Source organism: Oncorhynchus mykiss, chromosome 1, assembly GCF_013265735.2.
Source record: "Oncorhynchus mykiss isolate Arlee chromosome 1, USDA_OmykA_1.1, whole genome shotgun sequence".
Lineage (NCBI taxonomy): Eukaryota > Metazoa > Chordata > Actinopteri > Salmoniformes > Salmonidae > Oncorhynchus > Oncorhynchus mykiss.
The window spans coordinates 79,637,924-79,653,987 of record NC_048565.1 but is presented as its reverse complement, the minus strand read 5'-3'; the positions used below and the strand labels follow the sequence as shown (position 1 = coordinate 79,653,987).

At 43.7% G+C, this 16,064-nt stretch overlaps 1 protein-coding gene across 2 annotated transcripts in view; it reads left to right on the top strand.

Moving 5' to 3' along the window:
- Positions 1 to 16,064, top strand: part of LOC100136270 (zinc transporter 6) — a 79,943-nt gene that overhangs the window by 38,592 nt on the left and 25,287 nt on the right. For both annotated transcript variants that reach the window (XM_021613015.2, XM_036986287.1), the window contains exons 7-9: positions 440 to 520; positions 11,068 to 11,103; positions 11,883 to 11,977. In XM_021613015.2, the coding sequence (XP_021468690.2) occupies positions 440 to 520; positions 11,068 to 11,103; positions 11,883 to 11,977 (212 nt within the window). The remainder of the gene's footprint in view (positions 1 to 439; positions 521 to 11,067; positions 11,104 to 11,882; positions 11,978 to 16,064) is intronic.

Genomic DNA, 16,064 nt, shown 5'->3' with positions numbered 1-16,064 from the left:
TACAATGTATGGAACCATATCAGTGTGGCACTATTGATGAGCAATTTTAAGTCATTATGGAAGTGTTTTGTGTTCCACTTTCTATGTTCTGGATACAGTAGGATTTTCATTAATGCTTACAGAACGGACACAGAGAATTGTGCTATGCATCATATCACTCATTCCCAAAACCCCTGTGTTGTATGTTGTTATATTCATGTACCTCTGTTATTGTTGTACATAATGTTTATTTTTATCTGTCTGTTGGAATTTTCATATCAGACAATGAGATCAGTGACAATAAAACATTTGAAAATGATATTTTCAAGCATCCTGGTAGTCTTTCAGTAGCTCAAATGAAAATGTATGGTACAAAGCACATGATCTCTGTCAGTCGTGTATTTTCAGTTATATTTGTTTGCTTGATTGCTCACGTGTGTGTGTGTGTGTTTTCCACCAGGTTTAAGCGACTGGAGGTCCTTGCTGTGTTTGCCTCCACGGTGCTGGTGCAGCTGGGCGCTCTGTTCATCCTGAAGGAGAGGTAGGTGGAACCAGGGTTTACCCCTGTTTTGGGACACGGGGTGGGGGACGGGGGCTACTGAATATTTCAGAGCTGTGAGAATGTCTGCTTGTGCCCACACCTAGGGCCAAGGCGATCAGAGCCAGGGTTTATCCAGAGGTCACTGCTCAGGCAGGCGAGGGTTTTAGGAGGGGGGGTGCTGATGACGGCGCAGTCACTACCTCTTTTCACTCGGCTGCCAACTAGTACATCGACCATGTGTGTCCTATGTAGGGCTAGTGCAGTGTGTTCGGGGGGGTTGTGTTGATGATTGTAGGACATTTCAGCACTGTGGGAATGTTTGTTCGTACCTATGTCCACACCTCAACCTGAAGCACCCATTAGAGAAGGCAGGGTTTATCTAGCGGTCACGTCTCTGCAGGGTAGAGGAGGGGAGAGGTGATGACGTTACACTGTCTCTTTCACCTGGCTGCCAAACAACATGTCAAGCACGTGTGTAACAAGGCTTCCGTCATTCAGAGAGAGAGAAACGGGCGGGGGGGACACTCAAATTAGTATGATATTACATTTGGTATGGTTACATGAGACAGAAGGTTACTTAATCCATAAGAGTCTAAGCCCTGTCTAACACGGTGGAGGGTTCTACTAAGCTATATGGAATTGTTTTTAAAAGGTCCTACCAAGGATCATTTAGCAATTTGATTTTGAATTTTAATACTACCTGAAGTATAAAAAAAATTGGGCCTTAATACAATTAGCCCATACAAACATATTGAATAACAGATTCACTACATGGAACAACAGTTTCTCCTCCCAAAAAATAAAAAGGAAGTTTGTTCTGAAGTGTCAAAGATATAAGAAAGATCAGGAATATCATATAACCCCTTATTTTTGGCACTTAACAGTGTCCATATATACAGTTGAAGTCGAAGTTTACATACACTTAGGTTGGAGTCATTAACTTGTTTTTCAACAACTCCACACATTTCTTGTTAACAAACTATAGTCGCTCGGTTAGGACATCTACTTTGTGCATGACACAAGTAATTTTTCCAACAATTGTTTACAGACAGATTATTTCACTTATAATTCACTGTATCACAATTCCAGTGGGACAGAAGTTTACATACACAAAGTTGACTGTGTCTTTAAATAGCTTGGAAAATTCCAGAAAATGATGTCATGGCTTTAGAAGCTTCTGATAGGCGAATTGACATCATTTGAGTCAATTGGAGGTGTATCTGTGGATGTATTTCAAGGCCTACCTTCAAACTCAGTGCCTCTTTGCTTGACATCATGGGAAAATTTAAAGAAATCTACCAAGACCTCAGAAAAGAAATTGTAGACCTCCACATGTCTGGTACATCATTGGGAGTAATTTCCAAACTCCTGAAGGTACCACGTTCAACTGTACAAACAATAGTACGCAAGTATTAACACCATGGGACCACGCAGCCGTCATACCGCTCAGGAAGGAGACACGTTCTGTCTCCTAGAGATGAACGTACTTTGGTGCTAAAAGTGCAAATCAATCTCAGAACAACACAAAGGACCTTGTGAAGATGCTGGAGGAAACAGGTACAAAAGTATCTATATTCACAGTAAATCAAGTCCTATATCGACATAACCTGAAAGGCCGCTCAGCAAGGAAGAAGCCACTGCTCCAAAACCACCATAAAAAAAAGCCAGACTACGGTTTGCAACAGCACATGGGGACAAAGATCGTACTTTTTTGAGAAATGTCCTCTGGTCTGCTAAAACAAAAATAGAACTGTTTGGCCATAATTACCATAATTTTGTTTGGAGGAAAAAGGTGGAGGCTTGCAAGCTGAAGAACACCATCCCAACAGTGAAGCACGGGGGTGGCAGCATCATGTTGTGGGGGTGCTTTGCTGCAGGAGGGGCTGGTGCACTTCACAAAATAGATGGCATCATGAGTATGGAACATTATGTGGATATATTGAAGCAATCTCAAGACATCAGTCAGGAAGCTTGGTCGCAATGGGTCTTCCAAATGGACAATGACCCCAAGCATACTTCCAAAGCTGTGGCAAAATGGCTTAAGGACAACAAAGTCGAGGTATTGGAGTGGCCATCACAAAGCCCTGACCTCAATCCTATAGAAAATGTGTGGGCAGAACTGAAAAAGTGTGTGCGAGCAAGGAGGCCTCCAAACCTGACTTAGTTACACCAGCTCTGTCCGGAGGACAAAATATTGATGTTTTGTTCCCCGAGCCTCTTAGTTATCACTTTTACCTTAAGGCAAGGTGCTCCATCATGCTGAGAAAGGCATTGTTCGTCACCAAACTGTTCCTGGATGGTTGGGAGAAGTTGCTCTCTTGGAGGATGTGTTGGTACCATTCTTTATTCATGACTGTGTTCTTAGGCAAAATTGTGAGTGAGCCCACTCCCTTGGCTGAGAAGCAACCCCACACATGAATGGTCTCAGGATGCTTTACTGTTGGCATGACACAGGACTGATGGTAGTGCTCACCTTGTCTTCCCCGGACAAGCTTTATTCCGGATGCCCCAAACAATCGGAAAGGTGATTCATCAGAGAAAATGACTTTACCCCAGTCCTCAGCAGTCCAATCGCTGTATCTTTGGCAGAATATCTGTCTGTCCCTGATGTTTTTCCTGGAGAGAATTGGCTTCTTTGCTGCCCTTCTTGACACCAGGCCATCCTTCAAAAGTCTTTGCCTCATTGTGCGTGCATATGCACTCACACCTGCCTGCTGCCATTCCTGAGCATGCTCTGTACTGGTGTTGCCCCAATCCCGCAGCTGAATCAACTTTAGGAGACGGTGCTGGCGCTTGCTGGACTTTCTTGGGCGCCCTGAAACCTTCTTCACAACAATTGAACCGCTCTCCTTGAAGTTCTTGATGATCCGATAAATGGTTGATTTAGGTGCAATCTTACTGGCAGCAATATCCTTGCCTGTGAAGCCCTTTTTGTGCAAAGTAATGATGATGGCACGTGTTTCCTTGCAGGTAACCATGGATGGCAGAGGAAGAACAATGATTCCAAGCACCACTCTCATTTTGAGGCTTCCAGTCTATTATTTGAACTCATTCAGCATGACAGAGTGATCTCCAGCCTTGTCCTTGTCAACATTCACGCCTGTGTTAACGAGAGAATCACTGACATGATGTCAGCTAGTCCTTTTGTGGCAGGGCTGAAATTCAGTGGAAATGTTTTTGGGGGATTCAGTTCATTTGCATGGCAAAGAGGGACTTTGCAATAAATTGCAATTCATCTGATCGCTCTTCATAACATTCTGGAGTATATGCAAATTGCCATCATACAAACTGAGGCAGCAGACTTTGAAAATTAATATTTGTGTCATTCTCAAAACTTTTGGCCACGACTGTACATCCATTATTATTTTCTACTGGTACTTGGGTACCTTCAGACAAGTCTTGTGAGGCCTGTGGGCGTCTTAGAGCAAAACAACCAACATATATGAGAGTCATCTTTCCACAGAGGGGTCATAATAGTTTATAGGCCAAACCGCCAAAGCGTACAGACAATTTTGTGAGAACTTTTTTCGTTGTCTTATGGTCTGACAAACACTCCTCTAGCTAGCACTGTCATCTTTCACTGCAGATGAGAAAGTGTGACATCTGTGGATGCATCCAATGCAAAAAAGAAACTGATCTCTAGCTGAAACGGACAGATCTTTATTGGGAATTTTTGTAATTTTGCAAATTTGATTTTGTGGGGACGCGGACATCGACCTTAGGGGGCAAAAACGAAAGTATGGTGGTTGGTCAGGGTGGATGGGTAGTATTATAACACCAACGTTTAGCAACACAAAGGTTGCATGTTCTAATCACACCATGGACAACTTTTGCAGTTTAGCAATTTTGCAACAACTTTCTACTTTTTAGCTACTTTGCAACTACTTAGCATGTTTGATAACCTTAATCCTTTTAACCCAACTCCTAACCTAAAGCTCTAGCCTAGCTAAAGTTAGCCACTTAGCTAGTGTTAGCCACAACAAATAGGAATTTGTGACATATCATATGTTTTGCAGATTCGTAACATATTGCACGAATTGCAATTTGTAGCATATTGTCCGAATTGCAATTCATAATCCATCATAAGAAATGGGTGATGGACATCCATCCACAAATTAATACATGCCATTCAAAACGGAACATATCATACTAATTGGAGTATCTCGGATTTAAATGTACTATGTTACATCTACCCGAGTCCAGGTTGATTTGTGGTAAGTGTATGGTAAATTTAGGCTGACTCCATACCTTCTTCTCTTAATGTTGCCATGAATACTGGACAAAGGTTTTGATCATCCACCTAAAGGACAAATCTATCCTGGAGACATATGCAAAACCACTTCTGTAAATAGCCTTTTGTGGCGTGTTTCTGATGGCTGTTGTCCCAGTGATCGGTTCTAGTGTTACTATCAGACTTAATCGGCCATGTAGCTCCCAGCGTGTCCTAGCCATCTCTTTTATTATATCACTCCGCCTTAGCATCTCAGCGCAGACTCCCCTCATTATTACTAGCGCCATGTGTTTTCCCTGGTATAGGAAGTGCCCTTATTCTAGGGGTGTGCCAAGTACTCTGACAAAACAAGTATCGTAATGGATATGGCATCTCTCTTTCACTCAGTGTGAAGCGCTATGTGGTTAAACAACTGTCGGCTAGTTTCTCCGTCTGTAAAGAAATGGGCAGGATATTGGTTGAGCCTGCTACGATGATTTGGAATGAAGCAAGCCGCTCTCCTTCTGCACTAATTTCTCCAGACAGAGCACGCCTCTGTTTCACTCACTCAGTCACTCGTCTCAGGGTCACAAGTCTCCCCTTCTCCAAACATTGTGTTTGAATGGGAATCCATAGTTGGACATAGTAGTTCAATGTAGTTATTTCCCATACACTTTACTGAGGCCATATGGTGGTTTTTGTCTGTCTGCTTGGCGTTGTTAAGTAGGCCTACTTTGTCTGTCCAAATAATTATTCCATTGTTGACGTCTGTCGTTGTGTCATGATCCAAGCATGCTATTATTATTTATTCTCACCTTAGGCATGTTTACAGAGCAACAGATCATTAGAAAATCATATATTTTTTTCACCCATCTACACACAATACCCCATAATGACAAAGTGAAAACATGTTATTAGAAAAATTTAGCAAATTTGCTACACATCCGTTTTCACGTCTTGCCTTCGATTTAAGTCAAAACTGTAACTCGTCACTCAGGAACATTCACAGTTTTAGCTAGCTCTCCCAATTCAATACCTGTGATTACTGTATGCCTCGCTGTATGTCTCTCTCAAATGTCAATATGCCTTGTATACTGTTGTTCAGGTAGGTTATCATTGTTTTAGTTTACAATGAAGCCCCTAGTTCCACTCTTCATACCCCTGATACCTCCTTTGTCCCACCTCCCACACATGCGGTGACCTCACCCATTACAACCAGCATGTCCAGTGATACAACCTCTCTCATCATCACCCAGTGCCTGAGCTTACCTCCGCTGTACCCGCACCCCACCATACCCCTGTCTGCGCATTATGCCCTGAATATATTCTACCATGCCCAGAAATCTGCTCCTTTTGTTCTCTGTCCCCAACGCTCTAGGCGACCAGTTTTGATAGCCTTTAGCCGCACCCTCATTCTACTCCTCCTCTGTTCCGCGGGTGATGTGGAGGTAAACCCAGGCCCTGCATGTCCCCAGGCACCCTCATTTGTTGACTTCTGTGATCGAAAAAGCCTTGGTTTCATGCATGTCAACATCAGAAGCCTCCTCCCTAAGTTTGTTTTACTCACTGCTTTAGCACACTCTGCTAACCCTGATGTCCTTGCCGTGTCTGAATCCTGGCTCAGGAAGGCCACTAAAAATTCTGAGATTTCCATACCCAACTATAACATTTTCCGTCAAGATAGAACTGCCAAAGGGGGAGGAGTTGCAGTCTACTGCAGAGATAGCCTGCAAAGTAATGTCATACTTTTCAGGTCCATACCCAAACAGTTCGAACTACTAATTTTGAAAATTACTCTCTCCAGAAATAAGTCGCTCACTGTTTCCGCCTGCCACCGACCCCCCTCAGCTCCCAGCTGTGCCCTGGACACCATTTGTGAATTGATCGCCCCCCATCTAGCTTCAGAGTTTGTTCTGTTAGGTGACCTAAACTGGGATATGCTTAACACCCCGGCAGTCCTACAATCTAAGCTAGATGCCCTCAATCTCACACAAATCATCAAGGAACCCACCAGGTACAACCCTAAATCTGTAAACAAGGGCACCCTCATAGACGTCATCCTGACCAACTGGCCCTCCAAATACACCTCCGCTGTCTTCAACCAGGATCTCAGCGATCACTGCCTCATTGCCTGTATCCGCTACGGAGCCGCAGTCAAACGACCACCCCTCATCACTGTCAAACGCTCCCTAAAACACTTCTGTGAGCAGGCCTTTCTAATCGACCTGGCCCGGGTATCCTGGAAGGACATTGACCTCATCCCGTCAGTTGAGGATGCCTGGTCATTCTTTAAAAGTAACTTCCTCACCATTTTAGATAAGTATGCTCCGTTCAAAAAATGCAGAACTAAGAACAGATATAGCCCTTGGTTCACTCCAGACCTGACTGCCCTCGACCAGCACAAAAACATCCTGTGGCGGACTGCAATAGCATCGAATAGTCCCCGCGATATGCAACTGTTCAGGGAAGTCAGGAACCAATACACGCAGTCAGTCAGGAAAGCTAAGGCCAGCTTCTTCAGGCAGAAGTTTGCATCCTGTAGCTCCAAGTCCAAAAAGTTCTGGGACACGGTGAAGTCCATGGAGAACAAGTGCACCTCCTCCCAGCTGCCCACTGCACTGAGGCTAGGTAACACGGTCACCACCGATAAATCCATGATTATCGAAAACTTCAACAAGCATTTCTCAACGGCTGGCCATGCCTTCCGCCTGGCTACTCCAACCTCGGCCAACAGCTCCCCCCCCCCCCCCCCCCCCCCCCCCCCCCCCGCGCAGCTACTCGCTCAAGCCTCTCCAGGTTCTCCTTTACCCAAATCCAGATAGCAGATGTTCTGAAAGAGCTGCAAAACCTGGACCTGTACAAATCAGCTGGGCTTGACAATCTGGACCCTCTATTTCTGAAACTATCCGCCGCCATTGTCGCAACCCCTATTATCAGCCTGTTCAACCTCTCTCTCATATCGTCTGAGATCCCCAAGGATTGGAAAGCTGCCGCAGTCATCCCCCTCTTTAAAGGGGGAGACACCCTGGACCCAAACTGTTACAGACCTATATCCATCCTGCCCTGCCTATCTAAGGTCTTCGAAAGCCAAGTCAACAAACAGTTCACTGACCATCTCGAATCCCACCGTACCTTCTCCGCTGTGCAATCTGGTTTCCGAGCCGGTCACGGGTCACCTCAGCCACGCTCAAGGTACTAAACGATATCATAACCGCCATCGATAAAAGATAGTACTGTGCAGCCGTCATCATCGACCTTGCCAAGGCTTTCGACTCTGTCAATCACCATATTCTTATCGGCAGACTCAGTAGCCTCGGTTTTTCGGATGACTGCCTTGCCTGGTTCACCAATTACTTTGCAGACAGAGTTCAGTGTGTCAAATCGGAGGGCATGCTGTCCGGTCCTCTGGCAGTCTCTATGGGGGTGCCACAGGGTTCAATCCTAGGGCCGACTCTTTTCTCTGTATATATCAATGATGTTGCTCTTGCTGCGGGCGATTCCCTGATCCACCTCTACGCAGACGACACCATTCTATATACATCCGGCCCGTCCTTGGACACTGCTATCTAACCTCCAAACGAGCTTCAATGCCATACAACACTCCTTCTGTGGCCTCCAACTGCTCTTAAACGCTAGTAAAACCAAATGCATGCTTTTCAACCGTTCGCTGCCTGCACCCGCACGCCTGACCAGCATCACCACCCTGGATGGTTCCGACCTTGAATATGTGGACATCTATAAGTACCTAGGTGTCTGGTTAGACTGCAAACTCTCCTTCCAGACTCATATCAAACATCTCCAATCGAAAATCAAATCAAGAATCGGCTTTCTATTCCGCAACAAAGCCTCCTTCACTCACGCCGCCAAACTTACCCTAGTAAAACTGACTATCCTACCGATCCTCGACTTCGGCGATGTCATCTACAAAATTGCTTCCAACACTCTACTCAGCAAACTGGATGCAGTTTATCACAGTGCCATCCGTTTTGTCACTAAAGCACCTTATACCACCCACCACTGCGACTTGTATGCTCTAGTCGGCTGGCCCTCGCTACATATTCGTCGCCAGACCCACTGGCTCCAGGTCATCTACAAGTCCATGCTAGGTAAAGCTCCGCCTTATCTCAGTTCACTGGTCACGATGGCAACACCCATCCGTAGCACGCGCTCCAGCAGGTGTATCTCACTGATCATCCCTAAAGCCAACACCTCATTTGGCCGCCTTTCGTTCCAGTTCTCTGCTGCCTGTGACTGGAACGAATTGCAAAAATCGCTGAAGTTGGAGACTTTTATCTCCCTCACCAACTTCAAACATCTGCTATCTGAGCAGCTAACCGAGCGCTGCAGCTGTACATAGTCTATCGGTAAACAGCCCACCCATTTTTACCTACCTCATCCCCATACTGTTTTTATTTATTTACTTTTCTGCTCTTTTGCACACCAATATCTCTACCTGTACATGACCATCTGATCATTTATCACTCCAGTGTTGTTAATCTGCAAAATTTTAATTATTCGCCTACCTCCTCATGCCTTTTGCACACAATGTATATAGACTCCCCTTTTTTTTCTCTACTGTGTTACTGACTTGTTAATTGTTTACTCCATGTGTAACTCTGTGTTGTCTGTTCACACTGCTATGCTTTATCTTGGCCAGGTCGCAGTTGCAAATGAGAACTTGTTCTCAACTAGCCTACCTGGTTAAATAAAGGTGAAATAAAAAAAATAAAAAAATAACAATTATTGGTAAGCAACTCCAGTGTATATTTGACCTTGGTTATTGTCCTGCTGAAAGGTGAATTAATCTCCCAGTGTCTGATGAAAAGCCGACTGAACCAGGTTATGCTCTAGGAATTTGCCTATGCATAGCTCCATTCCATTTATTTTTTTTATCCTGAAGAACTCCCCAGTCCTTAACGATTACAAGCATGCCCATAACATGATGCAGCCACCACTATGCTTGAAAATTTGGAGAGTGGTACTCATTAATGTGTTGTATTGGATTTGCCCCAAACATAACGTTTTGTCCTGAATACAAGGGGCTAATTGCTTTGCCTCATTTTTTGCAGTATTTCTTTAGTGCCTTGTTGCAAACAGGATGCATGTTTTGGATTTTTTTATTCTGTACAGGCTTCCTTCTTTTCACTCTGTCAATTAGGCTGATACATTCTCAGTTTTCACAGCCATTAAACTCTGTATCTGTTTTAAAGACACCATTGGCCTCCAGGTGAAATCCCTGAGCAGTTTTCTTCCTCTCTGGCAACTGAGTTAGAAAGGACGCCTGTATCTTTGTAGTGACTGGGTGTATTGATACACCATCCAATGTGTAATTAATAACTTCAACATGCTCAAAGGGATATTCAATGTCTGCTTTTTGAGTTGTTTTACACATCTACCAATAAGTGCTCTTCTTTGTGAGGCATTGGAAAACCTCCCTGGTCTTTGTGGTTGAATCTGTGTTTGAAATTCACTGCTCGGCTGAGGGACCATACAAATAATTGTATGTGTGGGGTACCGAGATGAGGTAGTCATTCAAAAATAATGTTAAACACTATTGCAAACAGAGGGAGTCCATGCAACTAATTATGTGACTTGTTAAGCAAATTTCTACTCCTGAACTTATTTAGGCTTGTCATAACAAAGGGGTTGAGTAGTTGACTCAAGACATTTCGACTTTTAACTTTGAATTAATTTGTAAAAAATATCAAACATAATTCCACTTTGACATTATGGGGTATTGTGTGTAATCCAGTCACAACATCTCTATTTAATCCATTCAGGTTGTAAACCAACAAAATGTGATAAAATTCAAGGGGTGTGAATACTTTCTGAAGGCACTGTAAATCTGTGTCTGTAATAAATACAGGCTGCAGTAGCCAGCCATGCATTATGCTATTTATTAGCTTATTTTGTTGATAATTGAAAAGGACTAAATAAATCATGTGCATTTTCATCTGTCAGGGTCGATTGCCTTTGAACAATGTGTGTGGAAGAGTTAAGCAACATAACGATGAGCTCTGAGTGATAGCGAAGCAATGCACACTTGAGGTATACGCTTTACTGGCATTTAAAGCTCACTTCCGGATTTTCCGATCACGAGTAGATCCGATTTCGAGTATCAACTATGATAAAATGGATACGACTACGAATGCGAGTATGACTAGAACAGCAGCCCAATAGAGAGTTTCCTGGTATATGAAGTGCCCTTGTACTATAACAGCCCAACAGAGGGTTTCCTTGTCAGGTCACGTGGTACCTTTCTTGTTTATTAACTTGTCCCATATTGTCCCATGTTTCTATGTGACACTGTTTTTCTTCCCTTCTGTTATTTTGTCAGTGTGGAGAGATTCGTGGAGCAGCCTGAGGTGCACACGTAAGTAGGCCCCGGTCCAAACACGCTTGCCCACACGCCCGTGTTCCACACACACACTCCAGGGAGAACAGCAGCCCAAACAAACATCACACGCAGGTCCAGACAGTGCTAGCCTACCGTCGCTCTCGTCTCTCTAAACTGAAAACAATGTGATTTTCAGCTAATTATGTTGCCATCACTCGCCACAGCCTGGATCACCATTATGAAACAAAGATTAGTAGTTTGATGAAAACAAGACTGACTTAAACCTGTCTCCGTTGACGAGATTACATTTCAAAGCAGTGGAACATTGGAGTGCACTATCACTAAAACCACAAGTATTATTTTCACTGCTGGGCAGCAGGTGTTAGCCAGGCAAGACGTCACATGTTCCAGGTACCACAACATGTAATCTAGTGTAGAACATCCATTTACAATGCAGCACCCACTGACTTCCCTCAGCATTAAAATCTGCCTCAGTTGATTTGTTTTTGGATATAAAAAAAATTGAATTGTCTCTATTTGGTTGTTTTGATGTTTGTGTTTTGGACACTTTTACACGTGTTTGTTTTCCATCACAATTCACTTCTTCTTTAACTTCATTGTGAAAGTGTCATGTATTCCAACTTAATTTTAGCAATAATATTACTCTTAACTTGATTGTATGCACAGTAATTAGCCTAGTACTTGTGTAGTGAACGGCAATGGAGACAACTGTACAAGCCATGGAGAGTGTGTGTGCTATGTTTGACATCAATGTGTTACAAGTGTGCGTCTATTTTGTGTGTGTGTGTGTGTAGGGGTCGTCTGTTGGTGGGGACCTTTGTAGCTCTGTTCTTCAACCTGCTAACTCTTCTCTCTGTGAAGAACAAGCCCTTTGTCTACGTCTCAGAAGGTAGGTCAACTCTGACTCTCCTCACTGCCTAGTATATCGGAGGTTATAATGAACTGTCTCTACTAACTTACTGTATGGAAAAAGAGGTTGCCGATATCACAGTATGTCATTTATAAAGCAACATTTTTGTAGTTCATTCTGGGATAGTATTAGGTCTTGTTTTCAACTGTGTTTGTCAGTAATGGATTCCACACAGTCATTGATAATCAATTCTGTCTGTGGTACATGGCAGTCCTAGTAGCCATGGTGCCGCCCTACTGTGCCTGGTCCTGCTGTACGTGGTTGTCTGTTGCATTCTGGCTGCTATTAACCTGAGCTGCCAGCTGGGGAGCTGGCGCTGCACGTCTGTGACTGCAGTGATTCACTAAGCAGGGCCCAAGCTGTCATCTCTCACTGTTAGTTTGTAAATCGTCATTGACACAGTTATGGACTCTGGGACAATCCAGCCCCTATACTAGTTGACCCCCTACAACAGTCTCACTGAAATCCAATGAGACTTTTCATAGTGTACACACACAGCCCTTTGCACGTCATTAGCACGGTCTCTACTCTAGCTCACAATACAACCAGTATTCTGAGAAAAAACTAAGTTTGCTAGAGAGCGAGGAGCGATGGGAGGTAAGCAGTAAGGTGTGCGAAAGAGATGAGAATGGCCATAGAAGAGAGCTGGAGTAAATTAATGAATGGAGGGAGACGAGAGGAAAACACAACCCATGGAGATCACACAGTCAGCACTCTACCTAGTAGAGGGCAGCGTAGAAAGCTGAGCTTTCTGTCTTTGTTTGTTTTGAGCCCAATGTTTACAACACACAAGCAAAATGTTGACACTGTCCCCTTTGTCTATGGCCTTTTCTGTATTAGTGTCTGCTCCGATTTGCCCAAAGTTTTTGATCAGTGCAAATGGGGTGTATTTGGTCCATGGCCTCTTAGGAAGGCTAAATGGCTTTGCTATCTTATGTAATTAAGGTCTTTAGTGGAGCAGTATGCTTGGTTAGGAGCCCTACGGCTGCCTTGCTGTCCTCCTTCGCCTTGCCTTAGAATTACTTAATCTGCTCGAGGACCATTACGACACGAGATGTGCTTAGATCATGGACGAATGAGCAGTCTTCTCAGTCGGCCTTGTCTGTCACCCAGTCACGTGCCACAGAGGAGACCTCTGAATGGCTCTGCTTGTGCCTCCACCAATCCTCTCCTCGGTTTGGAAGGAGGAGTTCTTGTGTTTGGATCTTAGCAGGTTGTGTTGAGTAACAGTGATGTAGTACACAATGACTGATGATTGTCATATTAGTGTGCACCTTTAGATCAGACGAAAGGTGAAACTCCGACATGTCACATGGGGTCATCTCTTTAATCCGATTGGAATGTTCAGTCACCAGCGGATATAGTGAGGAGAGGAGGTCCAGTGCAGGCAGAGCTAGAAGATGGAGCAGGATGAAACTGAGTCGACATTCCATCTCAGTTTTCTGTCCCCAAAACTATTACGAACACAGTACACTACATTTGGTAGACTTAACAATTTGTCAGTGTTTCAAGAAATGTCATTGTTTTTAAGGAGGGTAAGGGTGAAGTGTCCCAAACATCTTTGACCTGTATTCTGACTTACTGCCCCCGCATACTGCTTGTATCCACAGCACTAACTTGTGAGTTGGTGATCTCCCGCTCGTTTAGTAAAGTGCAGTCAGTTCTCTGCTTTCTCTCTGTTTATCATACTGATGCATGTGTGATAAAGTCTGCCTTGCTTGTGTATGTTTGCCATCCTTAAATACAAGTATAATTGTTAAATTACGAACCTAGTTGGTTTAGCTACGGAGAAAGACAGGAACCTTCCAGCTAACCATTATTGGCTGAGATAATGGCTGGGCTGGACATGCTGAGGGATGAATTCGGATTGGTCTGCCATGTAGCATTCATATGTTTAACATGAGCTGCTCAGTATGTGTAGGTAATCCTTTCTAATGCAGCTTTTTTGAAAGATATCACAAACTTCAAAAGTGTTGCTATTGCTCGATGATCGTGCCATTCTGACTCTGAAAATGAATCAGACAATGAGGAAATCCCTGATTTAGGTTCAAATAAAATCATTGAATCAGACATTGTAGACTCTTCTGAAACGGTGATCAACAGTGTTGTCACCAAAGAAGTTGACCTAGTTTTGAAATCACTGGAATACCCGGTGGAAGCAGGGTATGAAACCCAAGGAGAAAATTCTGGCGTTTGATTGCAAATATGCGGAAGGAGTCAAAAAGAGAACACATCTCTGGATTGCATTTTCAAACTAAGGGCAACTATGGCATCCTTGACAGAGAGGGAGAAGCGTTCAGCCATGTATACGGTTAAGAGTCTAGCTAGCTTCATTTTCAGATATTATGTTTCTAATTTTCTCAATTTTCATTGCATGTTAAAACATCCGGTTAGTTAGCTAACTAACGTTAGCTGGCTGGCTTGCTAGCTAACATTACGTTACGTGTATGATCTGTGTAGTAATATTATTTGTATCTCAGAAATCCTTTTGCATTGTTAGTCTGTTAGCTAGCTAACATTGAACCTAGTTGGTTAGCTTTATCTACCTGCAGATTCATGCATGGTAGTAATGTTATGGGTTGGGATTATGGTTCGTTGTTTAGCTAGCTACCTGTACCGTTTACACCTTCTGTATCCTGTGCATGTGACAAACTTTGACATACAGTGGGGCAAAAAAGTATTTAGTCAGCCACCAATTGTGCAAGTTCTCCCACTTAAAGATGAGGCATGTAATTTTCATCATAGGTACACTTCAACTATGACAGACAAAATGTTGTAGGATTTTTTATTAATTTATTTGCAAAATATGGTGGAAAATAAGTATTTGGTCAATAACAAAAGTTTATCTCAATACTGTTATATACCCTTTGTTGGCAATGACAGAGGTCAAACATTTTCTGTAAGTCTTCACAAGGTTTTCACACACTGTTGCTGGTATTTTGGCCCATTCCTCCATGCAGATCTCCTCTAAAGCAGTGACGTGTTGGGGCTGTTGCTGGGCAACACGGACTTTCAACTCCCTCCAAAGATTTTCTATGGGGTTGAGATCTGGAGACTGGCTAGGCCACTCCAGGACCTTGAAATGCTTCTTACGAAGCCACTCCTTCATTGCCCGGGCGGTGTGTTTGGGATCATTGTCATGTTGAAAGATCCAGCCACGTTTCATCTTCAATGCCCTTGCTGATGGAAGGAGGTTTTCACTCAAAATCTCACGATACATGGCCCCATTCATTCTTTCCTTTACACGGATCAGTCGTCCTGGTCCCTTTGCAGAAAAATAGCCCCAAAGCATGATGTTTCCACCCCCATGCTTCACAGTAGGTATGGTGTTCTTTAGATGCAACTCAGCATTCTTTATCCTCCAAACACGACGAGTTGAGTTTTTACCAACAAGTTATATTTTGGTTTCATCAGACCATATGACATTCTCCCAATCTTCTTCTGGATCATCCAATGCTCTCTAGCAAATTCAGACGGGCCTGGACATGTACTGGCTTAAGCAGGGGGACACGTCTGGCACTGCAGGATTTGAGTCCCTGGCGGCGTAGTGTGTTACTGATGGTAGGCTTTGTTACTTTGGTCCCAGCTCTCTGCAGGTCATTCACTAGGTCCCCCCGTGTGGTTCTGGGATTTTTGCTCACCGTTCTTGTGATCATTTTGACTCCACGGGGTGAGATCTTGCGTGGAGCCCCAGATCGAGGAAGATTATCAGTGGTCTTGTATGTCTTCCATTTCCTAATAATTGCTCCCACAGTTGATTTCTTCAAACCAAGCTGCTTACCTATTGCAGATTTAGCCTTCCCAGCCTGGTGTAGGTCTACAATTTTGTTTCTGGTGTCCTTTGACAGCTATTTGGTCTTGGCCATAGTGGAGTTTGGAGTGTGACTGTTTGAGGTTGTGGACAGGTGTCTTTTATACTGATAACAAGTTCAAACAGGTGCCATTAATACAGGTAACGAGTGGAGGACAGGGGAGCCTCTTAAAGAAGAAGTTACAGGTCTGTGAGAGCCAGAAGTCTTGCTTGTTTCTAGGTGACCAAATACTTATTTTCCACCATAATTTGCAA